The sequence below is a fragment of the Esox lucius genome, chromosome 18 (genome assembly GCF_011004845.1).
Source record: "Esox lucius isolate fEsoLuc1 chromosome 18, fEsoLuc1.pri, whole genome shotgun sequence".
Taxonomy (NCBI): Eukaryota; Metazoa; Chordata; class Actinopteri; order Esociformes; family Esocidae; genus Esox; species Esox lucius.
In genome coordinates this window covers 17,783,370-17,808,467 of record NC_047586.1, presented here as the reverse complement: position 1 = coordinate 17,808,467, position 25,098 = coordinate 17,783,370, and the positions used below count along the sequence as shown (strand labels likewise).

Sequence of the window (25,098 nt, the reverse complement as noted above, 5' to 3'; positions counted from 1 at the left end):
CAAAGAAAAGAAATATGTTTAGATACTACATATGGGTAGGCTACTGACTGAATTGGAGCTGTGAAACCTCCCTCAACCAGGCCCTGTGATAGAGAAGCTCAAATTCCACAAACACTGCAGCGGTATGGTTGTACTTTCTGATCACTTGCTTTCCCTCTGGACTAGACAGGAGCTCTGTGTTTTTCTGTTGAAAAAGTTCAACATTAGTGTCATTTCTTAATATATGAAATGTTAACTTGATTCCATTGTTTGTACCTACCTCCATGTAGTGTATGGGTTCCTCTATTCTCCTGTAGAGGTGTCTGACCCAGATGATTCTGCCGGCAATAGGAGGCATGTTCCTGGCCAGCGGAGGGTCCTGTCTGTTCATTTGGTAGGACTGAACAAATTAATAAACATGCAGCGTTAACCATGCTCAAATCCGCAGCATGTGACCAAGGCTAGATGGCCATTTCCAAAACTTATGAGAGCTGATTAACATACATTTTTCACCGAATCCAGCTCTGAGGCATAATGTTGAAGAATAAGCCCAACTGTGCTTGAGATTTCTGTTGTTAGACAGGGTATGTTCAGTTTCTGAAATCTAAAACAAATAAAATACTTTTTAAAGCAACATTTTTATATTGTTGTGAAAATGTTTACTCAATCAGCAAACTATTTGCCCTCGTGATTTAGGCAAATATAATTATTTATTTATTATTTAGGTAACTATTCTTACTGTTTTTGTTTGTTGGTTGAGTTTTCCTAGGGAAATGATATCTACCTTTGCAGAAGAAACAAGGCATGCTGGGATGAGAGGATTTTGGAGAAACAAGAATTCAGGAACATTTTGAGCTGGTTCTAATTAAGAGAAAGGACGAAAACATCAAAGGAGGAAATAGAAGTTGGAAACAAATAGGTAACAAAACATATTATAGACACAAATCAATGTTAATAAATAAATAAAACATGCCTCAAGGTTGCTTATCTGAGCCATGAACTCAGCAAAGTCGACCTCAAACTCAGCTTTTCTGTGGTCCAAAATGTCATACTGCTTTTTCTTCATGGTCAAATGTATGTTCTGGAACTTGGAAGATAGAATGTTTATCCCCTCGATCTTCGACTTTCCCATGACAGAAAAGGTCTTCACTGCTGTAATAATCTGAGTGATCTAAAAAGAAATATATATATATATATATATATATATATATATATATATATATATATATAAATGTGATTCTCTAAAGTTTAGCAGCAGGCCTTTTCCAAGTGCATATCTAAAACAAAAAAGTATAAAAAGCTTGGGTGCATCAGAGTGGTACACACCTTCTCCAGTCTCTTGCAGAAACTCTCAAACTTGCTGAAGATGTACATCTCTGACACCTTAAATGGTTTCTCCCCAAGCCTCTCCAGGGTTCGTTTTTTTGTTTTATGGAAGGAGGACTTATACTCCCGAAACAAGTAGATACATTCCTATCAACAAAAAGAAATCTAAACTCAGGCCTAGTGTAAATCTCAGGTATAATTTAACACATTTAAGATGTCATCATCACCTGTATCTTTTTGATAATGTCCTGTGTATCCTGTTCCCAAATTCCAGAGGTGCCGCGGTCAGTAATGTATTCTCTGCAAGCTGTCACCATCTGATTTGTAACCTTAGTGAAAAAACATTCAACCGCACAAAATGGTTTATGTTACACTTCTCTCTTATGACACCAGTAATGCATGCATGATCTAATTCAATCTTATCAGTAACTATAGATCATTAAGCTAAGATTTGTAGGATAATTATTATGTCTACATTTCAATTATATTATCTCATATTAGGGAAAGACCTTACTTTGATAAAAAGGGAAGTAATTCGTTCAGGTGTATTGTAATATCGTGAGGCACTATGGATCATTTGAATGGTGTTGATAAGGTTCTGGATGCTCTTTGCCATGGCTACCTGGAATGAAATATGTTCACTTGTGAAATCGAACTGAATAAGAACTTTCAAATCACAATAATGCAGACCATTTTTATTTATTTACCGGGTCACAGGTATATAGTGGTTGGCAGAATTTTTCAAGTGAATATAGGTATTTTAAGTTGTCCTTTGCCTCGTTAGCACAGCCAGTTATTCTGGCATCAAGCTCTCTCCACACCTACAGCAATAATTACAAATAACATGAAAGTGTACACATTTCATACGAGCCTGTAATGGTTAACATTTTAATTTCAACTTCCAATTAGCCAAGTGACGGTACCTTTAGAGTCTTGGAGTGGTTGATATAGAGTACACTGACCACGGCCTTGCACTCGGTTCCCTTAAAGTGCTCAATGATGGAGCTGAACTTGGCTGACATTCTCTTCCAGTGCTCCAACTCAGTCAAAGGACCAGAGTCATCAGCCTCTTTTCTCACTTGATCACACTCTGTAAGGACCTGGTGGTTAAAAACAGTTAACGAAAACAAGTCTTAAAGTTCTATCACGTGGTAAGAAAACCAATGTTACAGTAAGAGGTTCATAGTTAACATAATATATTACAGTCAGCTATATTTGGGTATACCTGCTCAATCTGTTTGTACCACATCATCAACGTTTCCTCAAGTTGATGCACCATATCAACATCTGCTGCTGCAGCCATAATGTTATCAAAAGAACCCAAGCTGGAGAAGTCAATGTTTGAGGCTGTCTTCAGCTGAACAGTGCCTTCAATGCATGCTTGCATTCCTGCAACACATCATGAAGAATTTAAACTGGATCTTTAACAAATTAACTTGAATTGATCTTAGCTCAAAATCCTGGTGGAAAATAAATAGTCAGACCCCTTTTATTTATGCACTTTAGTGTAACTCTCACCATCTAGGAAATTAATATAGCTGGTGATTGAATCTTTGAAGTTTTCTTTAACCTTCTCTCCATGTTTGGACTCATTCAAGGCACCCCAATCATCTGCTGCACAGATGGCTGGCAACATAACCTTTGACAAAAGATCCCTAGTTCCTTTCAATAGACCCTCAGTGGCATCAAGCATAGAAAAGGAAATCTCCTACAAAAAGCAACAAAATGTTAACGACCAAGCATTAACAGTCAGAATAATGGGCTTGGTTTTATCAAGCAGAGTTGTTGATCCAATAAATGCATAAAAAAAAACAATAAACAGAATGGACAAATCATAGAGTTATATGGGTAGTCCTGTTCTATTTCAAATATTTTTATCCTATCATACACCAACATAGAAAACTTTTGAAGAACCATACCCTGATGATTAAAGCATTCTCATATATTCAAAGTTAGGCAATAATTGACTGGCTATTATTAAAGATTACATTATATAAAAAAAATGGTATAGACCTATCTATAGACCTTCTATAGATTTCTTACATCATGTATGTTTTTTAGGTTGACTGGAACATCAGTGTCAGTTCGTAAAAAGAACAGGCACAATCCAGTTAGCCAGATCTCAGACAAATCGGCTACAAACAGTCTCAACATTAAGGCTCCTTCTGCAGTTCCAGGAAAGGTGCGCCCACACTCTGAAAGAAAATGGAATTGTGTATAAACTTAAGAGGTCAGGATCAAAGGAGTGTCACAAACAGACAAAAAATGTTATAGCATTGTGTACCATTTTGTAGAATGTTTAATTTAAACATTTCCAAAAACAAATGTCTTGGAGTATGCATTTGCATTTTATTTAATATGAACTAATACTGTAATAATCATCTATCATTTACCTATTCCTGGGACTTCTGTCTCTTGGTAGGCAAATGCAATTGTTTTACTTCCTCCTCTGGCAAAAAAATCCTCAAATGGGGCCAACTGTGTGGGAGAGACAGAGTGTCTTCTACAAAATGTCTCAGATCATTTATTTATTAAGCAGGTTAAGGTTATAGGCTTTAGCTGGGCCACAAAAAGTAAAAACAACTTAACATACTCACAGAAGGAGCATCTAAAAAAAAATCTTCCACTGTTTGTAGTTTGAGGGATAGACTGACAGCTAACGTCTCAAAGATGTACTTGTGTCCATGGTTAAGAAGCCTCTTTCGAGCTTCCCTTGCCTCTTTGTACCTAGCCTGAAAGGGCAAGGTATCAATGTGATTCACAACGTGGTGAAGAATTCTACTGTTCCCAACCTGGGGGAGACCTTATCATGGTGTGTATCATGTCTGAAGGATTTCAAAGGCAATGAGATTTATTTCACGCATAATTGGAAGGAAAAAGTTGGTCTTATGTTTACCAAAAAGCGCACAGTACAGTTGTGCTAATAAGTATGCATACCCTGGTAGAAATTGTGAAATTTAGGCATTGATTTTGAAAATATGACTGATCATGCAAAAAAACTATCTTTTATTTAAGGACAGCGATCATATGAAGCCATTTATTATCATATAGTTGTTTGGCTCCTTTTTAAATCACAATGATAACAGAAATCACCCAAATGGCCCTGATCAAAAAAGTGTACATACCCTTGAATGCTTGGCCTTGTTATAGACACACAAGGTGGCACACACTGGCAATTAAAGGTTCATTTCCCACACCTGTGGCTTTTAAAATTGCAATTAGTGTCTGTGTATAAATAATCAATGAGTTTATAAGCTCTCACGTAGATGCACTGAGCAGGCTAGATACTGAGCCATGGGGAGCAGAAAAGCTAATGGAACTTTATAACTTAAAAAAACATATATTATAAAAATATATCCAAAGCCTTGCAAATACCAGTCAGTACTGTTCAATCACTTATTAAGAAGTGGAAAATTCAGGGATCTTTTGATACCAAGCCAAGGTCAGGTAGATCAAGAAAGATTTCAACCAAAACTGCCTGAAGAATTGTTCAGGATACAAAGAAAAACAAACAGGTACCCTAAGGAAAAATACAGGCTGCTCTGGAAAAAGACAGTGTGGTTGTTTCAAGGAGCTCAATATGACGATATTAGAAAAAAAATTAGCTGAATGGTCGAGTTGCCAGAAAGAAGCCTTTACTGCACCAATACCACAAAAAAGCCAAAAGCTGAAAGCTGCACATTGGACACTCTTGGACTTTCCAGTATGACAATGACCCTAAGCACAAGGCCAAGTTGACCCTCCAGTGGTTACAGCAGAAAAAGCTGAAGGTTCTAGAGTAGCCATCACAGTCTCCTGACCTTAATATCAATGAGCCACTCTGATGGTGGACGTCCACTGCTCCGGCGCACCCGCTGCCTTGGACGGATATAATTACATTTCTATGAATAGCGTCAAGGCGTTGTTGACTGTTGCGCAAAGCATCTTGGGAAGGCAGCGTGGCCGTTTCAGCTTTTCCGGAGCGTCGTGAAGTTGGACCACTGTCAATATTATGCAAATTAACCAAGCTAATGTGAGGCATTTATCCAATAGATGTAGAGTCTTCCATAAAGAAGAGACGTCTTCCTTGTTGGTCCATCGGCACATGTGAAATATTTTTGCTCCATGTGAAACGTTCTGCTACCAACTGGAAGAAAAGCTAATTCTAGTGGGGGACAAGCACAATAAGGATTGGAGGATGGTGGAAATTGTTGGTGACTCAGTTTTATCAGTTATCTCAGTGTTGTTACATGTTCTGTGTTTATACAGCATTGAGTAGTTTGTTTTATCTGACAGCACCACAAAAATACATTGCCTGCTAGCATAGTGCTCATTATAACACATGGTTTTATTTTGCCCATGAGTGAGAATTTCTGTTTGGTTGGTTTCATGTTATATAAAAAAAAGTTCACAAAGGGATGTTAACACAGCCCTTAGCCATAGCGGACACGCCCACAAGCAGCCATCTCGGGCAAGGCAGCGTGTTTGCAGGCGATTTTACGCTGGAACAGTGGACATGCACCGTTACTAGCCACTTTGGCAGGTGGCATTCTATATATTTATACACAGGGTTTTTCCTGCACTCAAAACTCAAAGGCGACAGCCTTCCCAAAAATATCGCACCGCCTCTGTGTGTTGTCATGGTAAAACATGATTTTGCACTCATATATAAAATACCAGCGAAACACTGCAGCTAATTTGACGGTATAGGAAACTTTTTCCTTATTGACGTGTTGCCAGGTGGGGAGTTTCCTAGTTAATTGGGCTATTTTTATGGGCTTGGGCGGGTACTTTTTTTTCTGGTGCCGGGGGAGAATAGCAGTTTACGGTCAATGAAATCTGGCAACCTTGCATACAGGACCACATCGGTCTTAACACCGTGGAGATGAGTAAAGTCGGAAAAATAAGAGGTTCCTTGTTTTATTTTACACCCGAGAGGGAGATGAACGATGTGGCATCAAGGCAAGGATTGGCGGGGGGAAACAACGGGACAAGGCTGTAACTATATACAGCTCTGTTTCGTTTTTTATGCAAGTCTATATTAACAAGAACCTAGCATAACAACAAAAATAGACAACAAAAATATTGACTGCGATTAATTACAAAGCTGATGAATGATTTCATATTTATTTTTAAATAAGATGTTAATAGCTCTGTGTAAAGAATAAATATATTGCTTGTATATTAGGGAGACTACAATTTTAAATATATATACATACTTATTTTTTTTTATTGTAGTCTCACTTCTGGTCCATTGTGTTAGGTCTGTTGCCTTGCACGCCCAGTGACCGACAGCGTGAACAAGACAGGCTACGATGTAGCACCCATAGTCAACTTTTATCAAATTAAACAAAATAGTGGCTAGTGAAAATGCTGAGTGGCTAGTAACTTTTTAAAACCACTAGCCACAGTGGCTGGTGAGCAAAAAAAGTTATGTCAAGCACTGGTCACGATTGTCGATGATTGATAGTCCCATCAGCTGTTATTCAGCAATGTTCCTATCAGCAGATATATTGATAAATGTCCAAGGTGTACATCTGTCTAAAATAATGGCTAGTCCTCATGATTTAAAGGATTCATTTTTGGAAGTGATCTTACATCGTGATATTAAACCGAAGTAGGCTATCATACAACGGGTTTGAAAGACATGGTAGCTGGATATTATTGAGATGCCTTCCTTGTTTAAAAAGTGTGTTTTGTCTTTTACAAATTATTATCGTATTCTCCAATTACCATTTCGTTAAAGAAGCAGTATCTACATTCACTGTGAATTCTGGAACTTGTGGTATTTTATGAACAGACCAATACAGAGGAAGTTTGATTCTACTGCAAAATTCAAATATACTCGTTCAAGATTTTGTTGAGGGTATCTTGTTTTTTTTAGAACAGAAATGTTTCATTACTAATATTAGTAATTAGTGCATTTGTTAAATGCACTAATTACTATTATTGTTAAATGCCCTAATTATAATAATTAATAATGATATTACTAAATAATTTCTAATTGTTGTTAAATGCCCCTTAAACAAATATATTACCATGATAGTTACATTGATTTTGTGAATCGAAGGGCCTACATAACTCTAGCTTCAACAGACAATACATATTATATCCAGGTACATTATCACTCATCATGCACTGCCAAACATACCTGCTTCTCCTTCATGGTCTCCTTCACAGCTTGGACTGAACTTACGCGCCGGTCTACAGGTGCCTCTAGATCTGTGGGCATGTTTTCAGCCATGGTATTAGGGTCGTCTGTACTATGTCGGTGACTGGTTGCACTCATATTGTCATCTGTATGGAAGGCGAATTTAAAGACAAGATTAGCTAGATGGGAAATAAATAAAATGATAATATTTACAGGTGGGTTGTCTGCTTGGGCTGTTTCATTACTGTATGGTGTCACTGTAATTAGAGTTTCAAAGGAATAATTTTAATTAAATATCATATATCAAACTACAGTAGTGTCTATATTGAACTGAATACGGTAGCCTAGTGAATTAACACTGTTTGAATTACTCTACTAGTTTGCATAAGTTAGCTAACTGTTAGCTCGAAGTCGACCATCGTTAAAGTTACTCTAACGCTAAAGATCCATGGTGGCTTATAACCGTTGATGTCAATGTACTCGATCGGTAGCTAGGTACTTTACAGTAGCTAGCCAGCTAGTACGATGTAAATATTTCCAGCCTTGAGTCCAGACTGCGGTCAAGGTAAATACCTCCAGTTCAGCCTTGCAAATGTACTTGATTGCTGTTAAAATATTCTCGCACGGTAGTCAACATATGTTAAACATTTTCTGAAAACCTACATTTTCCGTGTATAATGTAGTAGGAGCTCTCAGCGCTTTTCAGATTTCAACTGCCAGCATATTTCAAATGTCAACCGCTATCCAAAAAGCTAGCGAACGTGCATAATGCTACTTGGTCCGCGTGATCCTGGATCCTGTTAGGCGCAAGCGAATTCACTGCACGAAGTCGTCGGGCACTTGGACCCATCTTGAGTTTTATGCTGCTGAACTGAATCACTAACAACGTTTCCGCTTTTCGGTCAGGGTATTCCTTAACTCACTTGCGAGTAAGTATCCATACGGCACATCCGATCTTTAATCGTACTCTGAATACAACAGAGGTAGCGAAGCTGTCACATCTGGAGACTAGCATTCTGTTTCTCGTTAGCCAGGTAGCTTGCTAGCAATTCTGAACAACCTCCAACTCATCGGGTGACTTGTACATGGCTACAACAGGTAGATATCGTTGCTTAGCTTAAATGTCTCCTGTAGTGATATAGTACTGTAGGTGGAAACGAAGTAAATGTCCTGTCGTCATGTTGATGGGGGAATGTTTATTACTTACCCTAACAGAGATAGATATATAGTATAATAATGAGAGCAGTTTACCTAACCAGCATAGAATTAGCTCAGTATTGACTTTAGGCATCCTGAAGTGGACTTAGCCAATATACTAAATAATGCCAGGGTAACAGAGAAATAAAATACAGTATATCATAATAATCAAAACAGCAGTTTTCAGGCAATAACGGTAGCATTCTCTAACAGACACTGGCACAGAACTACTGTGCGGTACAGTACCTGGGCAATAGAGGAAATTATTGTTATTACTGTTCGTCCCTGTTGCATAGAAAGCATAGATAACCTTTGGATGTTTGGTTGAGAAGGCCGACTAACGTTACTCAGTACACGTAGTAACTTATACTAGCAGAGCAAGGGTCGACAAATCTGTTAATTTTTCCTTCCCATGTTTCCAGTTTTTTCCAGAAATATAATGATTGTTTTTTTAAAGTCACCTTTGAGCAAAGTCAATGAAGTGAACAAATTAGTTATAATTAGGCTGTGTTCAACACTTTTCTGTTGCTCTTTCCATCAGCGATGTCTGGAAATCCAGCCGTGCTGATGCGTCTGGTGGCTTCATCTTACACTGTGGCAGAGAAGGCAGGAGCCATTGTACGGAGGGTTCTTCAGAAAGGAGAGCTCGGAATCGTTGAAAAGGTGCAACTAACAGAATGAAGGCCGGGACCAAGTGCTGAATTGAGGAATATGTTGGACAATGAGATGGAGCATATAAGTTGTCATGCGTGATTGCTCTTCTCTCATGTGCGTAGACAGGGGCCAATGATCTACAGACACTGGCGGACAGGCTAGTACAGCAGAGCATCTGTGCCTCCCTGTCCAAAAGCTTCCCCAAAATCACCATAATTGGAGAGGAGGTGGGTGTGGAGAATAAAATAAATGCACATATTAATACAATTATTTAACATATACGTATTTTTCTCACACAACAGGTGCTGGGGAAAATAAAACATTCAGTATTTTTATTAAAGAAATAAATGCACTCCCCAAAACACAGAACTTTTTGAGCAGACAATTTACGCTAGATATATACAGGTGTCATCAGATTAGACATAAGAACAACATTAACATAGATCCTTCCTTGAAAGGTTTTGCTACAGCTCAATCTCCATCTGGGTTTTGAATTAGAACAGATTCTGCAGCCCTGCCGGTCATTTGAAATGTGTCACACCACTGAAATCTCTGTCACCATAGTTTTTAGTGTGTTTCGGGGGTTGCTGATGTTAGATGGACCTGGAGGTGGGAATGGTGAGTGTGGGGCAGTAGAGTAAGATGATGGATACTTGGGTCCAGAGTTGTTGATAGCTTAGTGTGCAGAAACCAGGATTTTAGTAGAAATCTGGAAAAGTTGCAGGCCAGTTGAAAGAAATGTGATGCTTCCTTCAGTTTGTTAAACCAAGTGTCTATGGACATTTTCATATAGAACTATATTTATTTGACCTTTTCTGACAATCTTTGGTCAACCAAAAAAGACCTTTTGACAACAAACATGCATGCAACAAACATGCATCAGCGCAACAAACATGCATGAACATTTCTGACCAAAAAAACAGAATTTGCAACATGTTGGGCAACGTCCCAGTCAGAAACTTGAATACAATTACTGAACATAGTGATTTCTGTCTCACTGTCACACATCAGGATCTGCCAGAGGAGGCTGTCGATGAGGACCTGATTGAGAGCAGACAGTCTGAAGAAGTCCTTCAGAAGCCGTGTCCAGCAGAGTACAGTGCCTTGAAAGAGGAGGAGGTGGGCGCTATGTGGGACCTCTGAAACTATGATATACTGTAGTGATTAAGGTCTTTTCTGGGTACGTGCAGATATGTTTGTTAGATTGTCCTAGTGTTTTCTCTTTTAGCTGGTTGTCTGGGTCGACCCCCTCGATGGCACTAAAGAGTACACTGAAGGTAAACAGACCGGTGTTATTATTTTCACAATTTCTTAGTGTAGATCAATTGTACGCTTCCAACTCACCCTTGATTACTACCAGGTACAGTATTTCAGCATTGGCACCCTTCTCTTGCTCTTCAAAACCAAATGTTCGTTATTTGAATAGGAGATGCCTTATAAGCTTTTTGGGTTTTCTACCTCTTGCACAAAACCTTTTGATTAAGCCATGTTCTTGTGTGCAATTCAAAATAACTCCTGTCCCTCTTAAACCTATGCATTTAATTTAGTCTTAACATTAACATCTCCAACCTAATCAGTGCTATTTCCTGTTTTCGCTCTCTGTCACTCTCCCATCTCTTCATCCCTGCCGAGCAGCGGCGAAATGTCTCTACCTGCCATATCAGGTCCAGATGTGTCAGAAAGGGTCGGATGGCCAGCTTCTCAGCACGGCTCTCTGTATGGTGATAGAGGGAGGGCATTGGGACTGGGAGGGACAGAGGAAACAGGGGGTGGAGGGGACATGCTTGGCGCCTCTCGACCATTATTGTCCTTCATTTGCTTATTTTACAGTTTTCATCAGTACAGTGTGAAATCTACTGTTGTGTTTTTTCCACAGCTAACATATTTTGTCATCTGGTCTCAGGGCTTCTAGATCATGTGACGGTACTGATAGGCATTGCATATGGAGGGAAAGCCATAGCTGGGGTTATTAACCAGCCCTTCTTCAATTATCAGGTATGTTCTTTCCCCCTGCCTTGTATCGTCAGTCTATCAGGGCAGGTATCTTTTGAAATAGGGAGGTGTTACAGCATCTGTCCAAAAAAAAAAGGACTGATATTTAATTTTCAGTTGCAACATGTGTGGACCTTGGTCAATGACTGTGCAACGTGCTGTGTTTTGTATCTACAGCTGGGGACCGAGTCAGCAAACATGGGAAGAACTCTGTGGGGAATGCCCAGAGTGGGCGCCTTCGGATTTGACCTACAGGAGGTCCCAGATGGCCGGCGCATTGTCACCACAACCCGTTCCCACAGCAATAAACTTGTCACAGACACAGTGGAGGCCATGGAACCTGATGATGTGATAAGAGTGGGTGGAGCAGGAAACAAGGTCAAGTGTACAGGAGTGGGAAGGTTTGGGATGCAATAAGTATCAAAAGGGCCTGTGAGTGGTTTCAATGTGTTTATGGTGAACACCTCAATATAATTTGAAATAAATAAAACCAACTTGAAACTGTATAGACATCTTTTTTTTGTGCTAACGGACTGATTTGAGCAATAGCCCTGATAAAATGTATGCTTTTTTCCACCCTTTATCTGTGTAGATTATTCAGCTTGTGGAGGGGAAGGCCTCAGCCTATGTTTTTGCCAGTCTTGGAACTAAAAAGTGGGACACATGTGCCCCTGAAGCAATCCTGCATGCAGTAGGAGGTAAGAAACAGCCTTCCACTCGTACTTAGTTTGCCTGATGACTCAAACTGAAACCTTCCGGGAGGGAGGGGACTGGACTTTGTTGTAGCCCGGTAGCTGAAAATACCTCTAACTAGGAGTAAATACCAGTAATCTGTTTTTCTTCCTTCCTGTCGACTTGCAGGTAAGCTGACAGACATGCATGGCAATGCATTGTGTTACGATGCAAACGTGAAGCACATGAACTCTGCTGGGGTGCTAGCCACTCTACACAACCACCAGTACTACACCAGCAGAGTGCCCCAGTCAGTCCTGCAGGCTCTCAAGCCCTGAATGTAAAACTCTGCCTGAAAACACTGCAAAGATTAATCAACCATATAATGGCATTTGTATAATAACTTCTGTGATGTCATAGTGTAAACTAACAATGCTTTTATACTGTGTACTGTCTAGGTACTTTTGGTCTAGGATTAAACCCCAGACTCATTCATTACCTAAAAATGTCAATCACATAAAAGGCTACAGTTGCCTTCCAACCTAAACACAGTAAACAAATGTCAATAACTCTTTAAAAAAAAAAAATGTTCACGTGGTTGATAAATATGTTGTAATTACTTTCCTGATGAACAGCACCACTCTAATGCTCTCGCTTCAGTGTATCATTTCTGCCCATTACATTTTGTAATTTAAACGCACTCCGAAGTATAACGACAGACACATGAGACGCAGGGTCAACAGCACTGTTCCATTTATTCCATTCAAAGGGTCTGAAACAAACTTGTACAAATCTCAAAACTGTTTAAAACACAGACAGTTTCCATCTTGAAGAGACTGATGAGAACAAGGCAAAAGGCAAAATATAGCCTAACTCAACCTAAAACTGTAAATGTAATTACCTTTAATATGTTTCTGTTGGATGAATAAATATGATTCTACACCAGATACAGATCAGCTTACCAGAAAGGTACACCAATTAGATGATATACTGTATTCATCCGCTCATGCGTTCGGATGCCTTGCTTGTAGGCGTCTTCTGCCTGTCATACCATCTACCATTAGGTGGCAGCAATGTCTAAGTAACTGATAATTCTCTGAGAACTAAGTGCCATCTCTGCCTAACTCCGAGGTTGGTAAACAAGCGCTTGACCTCTGGCCCAATCCCAAATAGACCCCTACGCCCTACCCAATTGTAGAGATCTGATCATTTGAAACGTGTAGGCAATCTGCTTATAGGTCTAGCTTGCCATCTAACAGGATAGGTGTAAATAACTAACAGTCAAATTGTCTCAGATTTCCACAAGGTTTAGGGGTCCGTTTAGGACTGGGCCTCCGCGTCATGTTTACAAGAAAAGCAGGGAAAATGCTGGAAAACATATCCTAATACAAAGTGTAATCATCTAATGGGGGCAAACAGAAAAAGACTACCGAATACCAATTGAAATTGGGTGCCTTTGACTCTTGCCTTAACTTCCCAAGCCACCACCTAAACATTCTCATAGGCACACAAAGAAAGCAATGTCCATAACAAACAGTCTTCAGCAATGGAAGCAGGTAGGTTAGATAAGAGAGGCTGGTGTGGTGGACAAGCTTCATTCAAAATAGTGAGCATTGCTGTGAGCCACTTGAGTTAGGACCCTCATGACCTTAACTGTACTAGTACTTCTCTGTTAATATGTATACACAGTTAATGTGTAAAGAATGTGTATACAATATAAGCCCTGGCGCCATGTATATACCGTTACTTTGAACTCTGATCATTACGCATTTGTACTTTGAAAGGAATGCTTGTTTTAACTTCTTTAGTGTCTCCGTAAAGAGAAAACATTCTCAAGTCTAACGGGGTGAAAATGACCGCTCTCTCAAATTTACTTGGAGGCTGGCTCAACCATTACTATAGCCAAAACGTGGGAGGACAAGGGCCATGTTATTGGTTCATGTGAGGTTACGCATTAGCAGGGAAAATGTGAGTTGAGGTGCTGGAGGGGGTCTGTCCCACGTTACTGGTCTAGAAAAGTTGTTGGATAGGGTGAAGAACTCACCACAATCAATCACTCAGTCGCACATGTACACACACTCAAATAAGATGCAATACTTGTTCTATATCTGAAGGCAGAAAAGCATCTGTTTCAAAATGCGTTGCCCCTTTCCACTAAAGGTTTGTATCGTATTGCTGCACCTTAGCAACACATTTCATATCATTGAAAAACCACAAGTCACTTATATTAATAAAAATACCAACAAACAAGCAAAAAAAAAAAACATTGTTCACAGCAAACATTTTATGTTTTACACATGTATGAAAGAGGTGAGTGGGGGTCAGGAGGGGCTAGAGTGCTTCCCATATATGGGAGGGAGGGGACTGGACTTTGCAGAGGGCAGCAGAAGAATGGGGTGCGAGGAGGCATGACAGAGGCCAGGCGCTCACCTCTTCTTGGGGGCTTGGGCAGTACGAGGCGGGGTGACCGGGCGTCCTGAGTTCACCCCCCCATACTGGTACTTTGCTTTTTTCTCTGACGGCTTCAAAATCTAAGAGAAAGTATTAATACATTAATCTGTTTCCAGCTTTGGGAGGATCATCTACAAAAAAATAAGAGTGCTTGTGTGTGCACTCATGCTCTCACCTGAAAGGAACACATGAGGGACTCGTCGACACTCATCATGCCTCCAGCGTTATCAAACTCCCCGCAGTAGTTGGGAGCCGAGAACAGAGTCACCAGCTGCCGTTTGGCAAAGAACTCATAGCCGTCCTCAACAACCTTCAGGTATAGAACAACACTTAAGTTAAGTGACATTAAGATCAGGGGTTTTAAAAGACGGCAGGCCTCCCTTCAGAGAGCAGAACATTTTCTAATATTTTGATATACTACCACGCAAATGAGACTGACAAACTGACATAAATAAAACATCTTAAGAGTGCAGGCAGATTGTACAATAAGAGAACCTACAATCCAAAAATTTTCTAGTGGCCCTGACTCACCCAAACAGTTTTGTAAACATTACGAGAGGCCCTGCCTGCGGTTCATTGACTATCACATTGAAAGCCATAACAACAATCAACTGACAGTTTGATAGTTAACTATCAATTGTAGGCTTCCTGACTGACCCAACTATTAAATGTGAGCATTATGTAATGAAACTAAATCAACACCATTACAAAAGAAAAAATAAGCTATTGATCCCTGGTAGGAAAAGAATGACTGTGCAGTAGACCAGTAGAATTATCAGCTGGCTTCTACGGTCTAGCCAATTTGTGCGCATTTACGGTCATTTTCTCAATGTAATTCTCCTGTTTTGCCCAATGGAAGGCATTTTCTTTCTAAGACTTAACTCTTAGTAATTCACAGAGAGAGAATATGACATCTACACTTTGTAAATATATAAGTATTGTAGGCTACATTTATTACCATCATCTCCAGTGCTATATAAATAAATGAATCCACCATTTGCCCCTGCTGGTCTGCCTTCTTTTGAATCTTTGTCCCTACGACTGCCAAGGTCCCAATTTTAAAGCTGTACATAATAACATTCTATAAAACGTTTTGATTAGTCCGGCTACTATGCAAACTGGACAGCATCACTACATCTAGCAGTCAACAACTTTTAAGTAACGTTATGTAGAGCCAGTTGCAAATTAAGCATTTTACAGTTGCTGGCTGTATCAAAATCAGGAAGAAACTACAATGTTGATAAATAATAATTAATGGTAGAAAAATGTATATAACATTCATCTACCACTGATATTCACCGATCAGCTATAACACTATGCCCACCTGCATAATATTGTGTAGGAAACCCCCTTTGCCACAAAACAGCCCTGACCCGTCGAGGCATGGACTCCACTAGATCTCTGAAGTTGTGCTGTGGTATTTGGCACCAAGACGTTAGCAGCAGATGCTTAGTCCTGTAAGTTGCGAGGTGGGGCCTCCATGGATCGGACCTGTTTGTCCAGCACATCCCACAGATGCTAGATTGAGATCTGGGGAATTTCGAGGCCAAGTGAACACCTTGAACTCGTTGTTGTGTTCCACAAACCATTCCTGAACCACTTTTGCTTTGTGGCACACTGCCTCTGCCGGTTTGCATCCTTCCCATAGTGCATCCTGGTGCTGTGTGTTCTCCACATGATGTAAAAGGAAATGTGATTCATCAGACCAGGCCACCTTCTTCCATTGTTCCATGGCCCAGTTCTGATGCTCACATGCCCATTTTAGGCTCTTTTGGCCAGGGGTCAGCATGGGCTCCCTGACTGGTCTGTGGCTACGCAGCCCCATACACAACAAACTGCAATACACTGTGTGTTCTGACACCTTTCTATCAGTACCAGCATTTACCATTTGAGTAATTTGAGCTACCCCACAATGGTTGTAGTTTTGGAGATGCTCTGACCCAGTCATCTAGCCATCACAATTTGACCCTGGTCAAAGTTGCTCAAATCCTTACTTATGCCCATTTTGCCTGCTTCTAACATCAACTTTGAGGACAGAATGTTCACTTGCTGCCTAATATATCCCACCCACTGACAGGTGCCATGATAACAAGAAGTGTTATTCACTTCACCTGTCAGTGGTCATAATGTTATGCCTGATCGGTCTATGTATTCATTATTACAGAAAAGCTTGACTTGGGCTTTACAGTTTGAACAAAACAAAAATAGCTTTCTATTCAAATTTCTTTTGTGCCTCCTCTGAAGTTCTCAGAGTCCAACACCCACATCGTGAAGCATGTCCCACACTACAAATCCCTGCTTCAGATGAAGCCTTCATTGTTCAGGATGGGGGCTCTACCTGGTGTGCTCTGCAGATGAGGTCCAGGTCGTGGCGGTTGAGGAACTTGCTGACCACATCAGCACCAAAGGTGAAAGAGACGCCCCGGTCGTTTTCCCCCCATCCCTGCACATCTTTATCTGGATCCGACCACAGCAGGTCACACAGCAGTCCTATCACACAGACAGCACCCACAGCCAGTTAGTAAAACATCCCATTTTTCTGCCCTAACACACATACACACACAAAACACACACCTGTGTCAGGGACATCAGTGGGTCTCATGATGCGTCGTATTTGCTCCATGGACTGCAGATCTGGAGAGAGGCCTGAGAAAGAGGGATGACGGTTAATAAATCATATTCATATAATTAATTTTAAAGAAATGCCACCATGCATACCTCCATGGCAGCAAAATATTTTTTCGTCAATTATAGCAGCAATGGGCAGACAGTTGAAGCAATCTGTGAAGGTCTTCCACAGTTTTATGTTGAATCTGCGTTTGCCTGGGAAAAACAAAATAGACATGGAATTATACCAACAGCAAAGAACACAAAAGCTGCCATTCTAAATCCTCCAACCTCACTCAGAAAATACAGGATACAGGATTTTCAGCGTGTGTCACTCCTTGTCGTCTTACACTCATCATAGAAGCCATAGATGCGGTTGATGGAGGCACACTCATGGTTGCCTCTGAGCAGGAAGAAGTTCTCTGGGTATTTGATCTTGTAGGCCAACAGAAGACAGATGGTCTCCAGGGACTGCTTGCCTCGGTCAACATAGTCTCCCAGGAACAGGTAGTTGGCCTCGGGAGGGAACCCCCCGTACTCAAAGAGCCGCAGCAGGTCTGTGTACTGGCCATGGATATCTCCTAGGGAGAGGAATAAAGAGGGATAAGACAACCATTCTTTGCTGGATCCTTTATTAAACAGGCAAGTCACGTTGAGATCAACACAAAGTGAGTCCTGGACACCTGAAAAGAGTGGGAAAGATGGTGCGCTTGAGCCAGATTGTGTCCTTGCTGGAAAGGAGATGGCCCATCCTGTGGAGCCACAGACACTCAGGGGAGACCATTTATATCCATCCTGCTCTACTTACTGAGTTAGGCCTGTGTCACTCCAGTGCATTATCCTCACCAATTCATAGGCATCAGCTTTAACATGTCTATAAATACAGGCAGGCTTCTAGATGCCCTTTTCTTGGCCGTGTAAAGTCAACAACATTCGGCCTCTGTCTTTTCATCCAGCTTTCTATATTTCTAACTCTGTTATGACTCATACATTTGATCCTATGCTATCTGTGCTCTAAGGGGCCCAGTAAGGATGAAGCAATAGGGAGGAAGGAGAACGAATTGTACTGACCACAGATTTTGAGCGGAGCCTCCAGCTCCAGTAGAATGGGCTGGCTGAGGAAGATCTCTCGGGACTTGATGCACAGCCCCCGCACCTCTGCCTCTGTCATCTGGACTATCTTCCCCGGACGACATCCTCGCACTTAAGGAGAGGAAGATAGGCAAACCATGAGTCACCCCAGCTCCATTTTAATCATGTGGGCTTTAAAATGTTTTATGTGAATTTTATTATATTTAAACTATTGCAGAATATGCTGTGAGGAAACCGATTGGAGCAATTGTATATTTACATTGCCCTCCTTGCTTAAAACTAACCAGAATGGCTAGGAAAGTGTCATTGCTGTTTATCAGCTTATCACTCAAAACATCAAGAGGTAAAATTGTTCAAACAAAAATAACTGGCAAAAACTGGCACAATTACTGGCACCATTGGATGGCCATTTCAAATTATTTGGTTAGATCTCCTGGTACTTGACAACATCAACGTCATATATGGTAACCTGGTTCCCACAACACATCCACCATCATACTGGACAGTAGGGAGCTGTTTTCTGAATGGCCATCCCTCTTTTTAAGCCAAACCACTTTTAATCTTGTCTCACCTGACTGTAGAATCAGTTTCAAATTTGCAATTTAAACAGCTTTTTATAGCCTATGCCTAATTTAGATTTGTAAAAACAAAATTGACTGTGTGTGTTCTCTGACCTTTCTCATGTTGTCAAATAAAAAAAAGAGCTGTGCATGAGTCACTTCAAATATATAGAGTGCATTCGGAAAGTATTAAGACCACTTCACATTATGGTACGTTACAGCCTTACTCTAAACTGATCGAATTGTTTAACCCCTCACAATGACAAAAGGACAAAATAGGGATTTAGATTTTTTTTTTTTTTTACATTATATATGGCCAAAAGTATGAAGACACCCCACCATCACATATACTATATAAACTATACGAGCTTGTTGGACATCCCATTCCAAAACCATGGGCATTAATATGGAGTTGGCCCCCCACTGCAGCTAGAACAGCCGCCACTCTTCTGGGAAGGCGTTCCACAACATTTTGTTTCTCTGTGGGAATTTGTGCCCATTCTGCCAAAAGAGCATTTGTGAAGTTAAACACTGATGTTGGACGAAAAGGCCTGCCTCGCAATCGCTGTTCCAATTCATCCCAAAGGTGTTCAATGGGGTTGAGATGGGGTTGAGGTCAGGGCTTTGTGCAGGCCACAAGTTCCTCCACATCAACCTCGTTGAAATATGTCTTTATGGACGCCGCTTTGCCGACAGAGGCAAATGACAGAACAGGAAACACTTGCCCATTTTGCCTGCTTCTAACACAAACTTTGAGGACAGAATGTTCACTTGCTGCCTAATATATCCCACCCACTGACAGGTATTATGATAGAGATTATCAGTGTTATTCACTTCACCTGTCAGTGGTCATAATGTTATGGCTGATCGGTATATTATATATACATAAAGTTACAATCACATCAAAACATAAAAACTGTTGTTAACTTTGGCTGTTCTGAAACAACAAATAAATGCTGATATTTATTTTTTTCTACGACACTGTGTGGGTGTAGGTCTTTACATATAAAGTACGTATGTCACAGATTGTGTGATTCACATTGTCGGTTCCAAACTGTGGGATAGTCTGATAGTCTGATAAGAAGACTATCCAGGGTTCGCTGTTTTGGGTTTTCTGCTGTTGCGTTCAACTCTGAATGATGTCGGGTGACATGAGCCCTCAAGTTGGTGATATTACCCAAGTATTTGATTTTTACACACAGCGTGAGACATGTCTAGATTTGTCTTACCTGCAATATCGTTGAATCCAAAGTGATCCCATACCTTTGATTTTAAAAGTCATGGGGACAGCTCAAATGACATTGGTGTCAACCATATTTGTGATGGAAATCGTTTTCTAAAACTGATCTAGCATTCTGGAATGCAGTGTTCATTCCGCCCAAAAAAATCTATAGGATTGGAGTAATTACTGCAGTTATTTTACACAAATAATACAGCCGCTTTTAATTGCTTGAATATCCAAACAAAACAAAAACAAAAAATCTATTATTGGAGACAGAATCGATTTTAAGATTGTCTAAAATAATATTGCCATACTACACTGTAATCGACCCCCCCCCCCCCCCCCCCATTCCTACTTTCTAGTGTATTGAGTACGTTCTTTAACTTCCTTCATACTCGCAGCTGTCATCCAACAGTCTGCAGATCAGACTTTTTGAATTGTAACCATGTCCAAACAATTGAGGAAGCTCCCTAATTTTGAATTTCTGTCTACTCCTATGCAGGGCCCTATTTTAGCAATGGTCAATCTTAGCAGTGGGACTATCGGTACAGTAGTTAATCCAACAATGCGTTTGTAGCATTTCACGCAATGAGCCTTCTGTGTCATTGATGTCGGTGTGACGGCGCGCAAACCCCCCCTCTCCCACTGTAACAAAAATGTAGGGGATACACTGCATAATCTGTGGCTTAATGAGTGATTATGTTGAGTTGTGTATTTACTTCAGATGTAATGTTTATATTGACAGAATAATACACTTATTGAAGATACAAGTGTATTGTTTTGTAAGATCCCCCATGACTTTATATGAAAACGGTCAGAAAATAATTCAAGTTCTGTTTTAAAATGTTTTACCTGCATGACTTAATTTCCCCCAAAAATACCAACTCATTTTACTGAGTTGAGGCTGCCTGTCCTTTAGAAAACAATCAACCTAAGCATGTTATGCCAGTCATTCATCTTTAGGAGAAGTGTGCATAGGGCAAAGCTGCTTGTGCCAACGTGCATGGCACCTAAAGCATTCAAAGTCTTATAAAATGTATTTTGCAATGTCATAGCCTTTACTAATCGGTGGACAACCCACTCAATCTTACTGACTGCACATCTTACTGCTTGTTGAAATCTGTTTCATAACTGATAATATCACAGCCAAATTATAGAGCTTAACAACCTACAAATAAAAAGCTACAGTTGGGCAACCCTCATCACTCTGCAGAAGCAAAGGAAAATACTACTGTGTTTCAACATAAAAATACAGGTTAATGGGAGGGAAACGATAATCTATGAATGCCAGACCCAAGTAGACAATCATAGTTACTACACTGACTACTTCACACAATGATATTGATTTTAGTATTATTGTTTGTCGATACAATTTCAAACTAGCTAGCTACGTGACAAGCCAGCTAGTGCAGAGGAACAATTCAGTCTAGCTTTTGTAGTAAACTACAGTTCCAACAGATTTTGTAATTATTTTCACATTGCAATTTATTATACAAAATGCACAACATATTCAGCGCATTGGATGTTGGCCCACCACCTTAAGCTAAACTACGACAACGGGGCTGCTAATACTCTAGGTGAAGAACTGTCCACTCCAAGAACTCTCAATCCCAGTTGAAAGAACTTTGATGTGAACCTGACGTTCCTATCCTCAGCAACATTTGTAGAGTGCCACCTTACCACATGCAGGATGCCACACAGGTACTAATCCAGACACTTGTCATCAAACAATGCCTTATCAGGCAATGTTTTAAACCTAGCCTAAACACCTAGTTTGACTTGTCTCTCTCCTGGCACCTAGTTTCCCTTTGAAACAAAAACTATTTCAAAATCTAAAACTTAATCCACAGACTCATCATTGCCATTAACTAATGTTTTCATTAAAAACAAGTGTGGTTTTGGGTTGCTAACCCCTTTAATTAATGCCCTGTTCTGATTTTTTTTATACAACATTAAGTATAAAAACTGTACGAAGACATGGTTACTGATCAGAAATAGACTTCTTGTGGATGACTTAAGTCCTTCTGAATCAGACATAGGGTAAGTTCGGAACCATGCTTACAAAACATTTCATATCATGAGAATTCACGATATTCAACGTACTGGCACCTAACCTCAATATCTTGATGAATGCTATTGTGATGTCCCTTTACCAGACCTACTACATATAGACTACCACAGGACATTTAGAAAAGGCATTCTGCTTGAGTGGACAAACGACATAAGATTGTAGGTCACAGCCACTTGACCTTCATTACTAATAGATGGCAGTGACTTTTAGGGAGCCTCTGAGTGACAAGCTCACAGTTAGTGGTCTGGAAAAACAGATTTTTCAAATGGTTGCAATTTCTCTTCTGCAATGTTCTGGCAAAATGAGGAAAGATAGCAGGGGGTTGTCAATGCTGCAGTGTCCAATGTTTCAAGTGGGACAGTGTAGCAAAAGGGTGTTTGATGGCAAAAAAAATTCTTATTCATTATTTATTCTGTGTTCCTCCTATTATTTCAAATACAAATTAGTTGACTGCAGTCCTCAGAACTTGACTAGGGATTAAATATTTGCAACATAGTTCTCAGTGGTCACTCACAAATGTTATAAAGAAAAACAAAAATAGTTATACATTATTTAATAGGGGACAAAAGACAGGTGTACAGAGGCCCATTATCAGCAACCATCACTCCTGTGTTCCAATGGCACAGGGTGTTTGCTAATCCAAGTTTATTGTTTTAAAAGGCTAACTGATCATTAAAAAAAAACTTTTGCAATTGTTAGTACAGCTGAAAACTGCTGTTCTGATTCAAGAATAGAAAATAGGCCTTTATACAAGCTGAGTATTTGGAGCATCAGCAATTGTGGGTTCGATTACAGGCTCAAAATGGACAGAAACAAAGAACTTTCTTCTGAAACTCACCAGTCTACTATTGTTCTGATAAATGAAGGCTATTGCATGCAATAAATTACCAAGAAACTGAAGATCTTGTACAACGCTCTGTACTACTCCCTTCACAGAACAGCACAAAAGTCTCTAACCAGAATAGAAAGAGTGGGAGGTCATGGTGCATTAGTGAGCAAGAGGACAAGATACATTAGCGTCGTGTTTGAGAAACAGATGCCTCACTGGTCATCCACTGGCAGCTTCATTAAATAGTACTCGCCAAACACCAGTCTCAATGTAAACAGCGATGAGGCGACTCCGGGATGCTGGCCTTTTAGGCAAAGCCATGTCTCAGAATGGCCAATTAAAAGAAAAGAACACTGAAAACGATTGGAAAAAAGTGTTATGGATAGACAAGTGGACGTTTGAGGTATTCGGGTCACAAATAATATTTGTGAGACACAGACCAAATAAAAAAATGCCACAGGAGTGAATCTGTCTATAATGGAGTGGCCAGCAAAGTCACCGGATCTCAACACTATTACGCTGTTGTGGGAGCAGCTTGACCGTATGGCACAAAGACGTGTCCGTCAAGCCAATCCAATTTCTGGGAGGTGCTTCAGGAAGCATGGGGGGAAAATCTCTTCAGATTACCTCAACAAACTGACAACTAGAATGCCAAAGGTACACAAGGCTGTAATTGCTGCAAATAGGGGATTCTTTGATGAAAGCCAAGTTTGAAGGACACTATTATTTCAAATCAATATTATTTCTAACCTTATCAATGATTAAATATTCTATTCAAACATATTTCATGTAAGTTTTCATGGAAAACAAGGACATTAGTAAGTGACCCCAAACTTTTGAACAGTAGTCTATACTGGGCTATGCCACTGCTATACAAGTAGAAGCCAACACACTTCCTCGAAAATGTGGCGGAACACATATGGCACAGCTAAGTCAAGCAATAAAAAAGGAACTTGTATTGCTCAGTATTACACAGAAATGTCAAGTGCTGGAACGATGCTCTGGACAGCCCTGACCCAAGTCAAGCCTTGGTTCTCACCATCTCCTTGATAAGGGTGGCAGTTCTTAAATCAATATTTCTGTGAGATTAGGAAGGTTTCTGTTGCTAGAGTAAGAGATGTCTTAGGCTAGAGAGACAATATTCCATAGGGGATTTCTGTTCAGAAATACGCTCAGGTGGGTATATCCGAGAGCTATTGATAAACATACAGCATATATCGAGAGCTGTTGATAAACATACAGCAGTAGCCACTGATGTGAAACTGAAAAGCCACCAGGGTATACTACAAGTTAACTACTGTACCTACATCTGTGTGTTCGAAATTTCCCACTGACATGGGCATGTATTTCATCTTCACCAACAGAACACAGCAGTGTGGGCATAAATCTTCACAGGCTTGCTAAAAAATATATATTAAAATGCTCTGTGCCTAGCGAGCTAACTTGACTAGCTGATGGAAAGGTCGCTAACCAAAGTCTTACTGTACAGTCGCAAAGCCCTCCAAAGCTAGTCCGTCAAGATGTACAGTACGATTTATTAACGTTAACAGCGGTTAATGTTTGCTCGCTAGCCCGACATCACTTAACTACAGCAACTTAGAATAACATTTACTTCGAAAAAATTATGTTTAGTAATCTAATAACAGTATTGTCTTGCTTTTATGAATATAGTTAACGTGTTACAGTAGCACTAGCACCAGCTAGCTACAGCAGTACAGCACTAGCTGGCATAACAACACATCAAAACTGACAAGAAGTGGCAATACAGTGACACACTGTAACCTATTTCCATTCAAACCGAGTTTGCCCTTTTGCCATGTCTAGTTACGTTGGCTAACCTGAACTAGTTACTGTAGTTAAGAGTTAGACAGCAAATAATAAATTGGGGCCAGCAATACCAGCTAAATAGGCATGATGTACTGCTAGCTAAAGTCACTGTACTTTGTTGAACCACATCCCACCTTCCTCCTCTGACGCGATAACGCGTTTGTTAACGTTAGCTAGCTAGCTATCAAACTCAACTGGCTTTGCCAGATATTAGGTAAAATTCGTTTTTTGGCACATGAAAATGGGATTAAATTATTTTATACAATTGTATGTGCTTTCCTAACCGTATTACCATAAGGCGAATTGCAAAATAGCATTAAATATCATACCTTCAAGCAATCGGGAGATGATGCTGTCAACGTTGAGCTCGCTTTCCGCCATTTTCTCCGAGACACTGAAAACTACTACGCAGGGAACTACCTTGTGCTCCCCACCAGAGGACGTAGTTCACTATTTCAGTAACTAGGAACAATCAGTGTTTCTTTATTT

General features: G+C 40.2%; 3 protein-coding genes across 7 annotated transcripts in view; 1 reads left to right on the top strand and 2 right to left on the bottom strand.

Moving 5' to 3' along the window:
- The window catches only part of LOC105024825 (dynein heavy chain 8, axonemal), a 37,874-nt gene extending 29,643 nt beyond the window's left edge, over positions 1-8,231 (bottom strand). The window contains exons 1-17 of the mRNA XM_010895049.3: positions 8,099-8,231; positions 7,436-7,581; positions 3,903-4,037; positions 3,699-3,783; positions 3,349-3,500; positions 2,824-3,013; positions 2,531-2,694; positions 2,229-2,405; positions 2,013-2,126; positions 1,820-1,927; positions 1,533-1,634; positions 1,306-1,452; positions 953-1,150; positions 764-840; positions 484-583; positions 260-379; positions 49-184 (exon numbers count right to left, since the gene is read on the bottom strand). Of these exons, the coding sequence (XP_010893351.3) occupies positions 49-184; positions 260-379; positions 484-583; positions 764-840; positions 953-1,150; positions 1,306-1,452; positions 1,533-1,634; positions 1,820-1,927; positions 2,013-2,126; positions 2,229-2,405; positions 2,531-2,694; positions 2,824-3,013; positions 3,349-3,500; positions 3,699-3,783; positions 3,903-4,037; positions 7,436-7,573 (2,143 nt within the window). The 5' untranslated portion in view covers positions 7,574-7,581; positions 8,099-8,231. The remainder of the gene's footprint in view (positions 1-48; positions 185-259; positions 380-483; positions 584-763; positions 841-952; positions 1,151-1,305; positions 1,453-1,532; positions 1,635-1,819; positions 1,928-2,012; positions 2,127-2,228; positions 2,406-2,530; positions 2,695-2,823; positions 3,014-3,348; positions 3,501-3,698; positions 3,784-3,902; positions 4,038-7,435; positions 7,582-8,098) is intronic.
- A 56-nt stretch (positions 8,232-8,287) lies between these two features.
- bpnt1 (bisphosphate nucleotidase 1) lies at positions 8,288-12,897 on the top strand. Of its 5 annotated transcripts, XM_034287803.1 has the most exons (11): positions 8,304-8,364; positions 8,466-8,533; positions 9,174-9,295; positions 9,409-9,513; positions 10,298-10,405; positions 10,515-10,563; positions 10,922-11,002; positions 11,190-11,281; positions 11,456-11,656; positions 11,871-11,976; positions 12,140-12,897. In XM_034287803.1, exons 2-11 carry the CDS (start codon positions 8,521-8,523, stop codon positions 12,286-12,288), a joined length of 1,026 nt encoding a protein of 341 aa, XP_034143694.1. In that variant the 5' UTR covers positions 8,304-8,364; positions 8,466-8,520; the 3' UTR covers positions 12,289-12,897. The 5 variants fall into 5 exon arrangements, with proteins under 5 accessions (XP_010893311.1, XP_034143694.1, XP_010893309.1 ...); XM_010895009.4 differs by lacking the exon at positions 8,466-8,533 and having other exon boundaries at positions 8,288-8,364; XM_010895007.2 differs by lacking the exon at positions 8,304-8,364 and having other exon boundaries at positions 8,371-8,533.
- Positions 12,686-25,041, bottom strand: ppp1cb (protein phosphatase 1, catalytic subunit, beta isozyme). Its single transcript, XM_010895006.3, has 8 exons — positions 24,939-25,041; positions 18,080-18,211; positions 17,359-17,589; positions 17,120-17,224; positions 16,976-17,047; positions 16,740-16,891; positions 14,577-14,711; positions 12,686-14,481 (listed from the first exon to the last, which is right to left on the bottom strand). Exons 1-8 carry the CDS (start codon positions 24,988-24,990, stop codon positions 14,377-14,379), a joined length of 984 nt encoding a protein of 327 aa, XP_010893308.1. The 5' UTR covers positions 24,991-25,041; the 3' UTR covers positions 12,686-14,376.
- Positions 25,042-25,098: the final 57 nt, after the last annotated feature.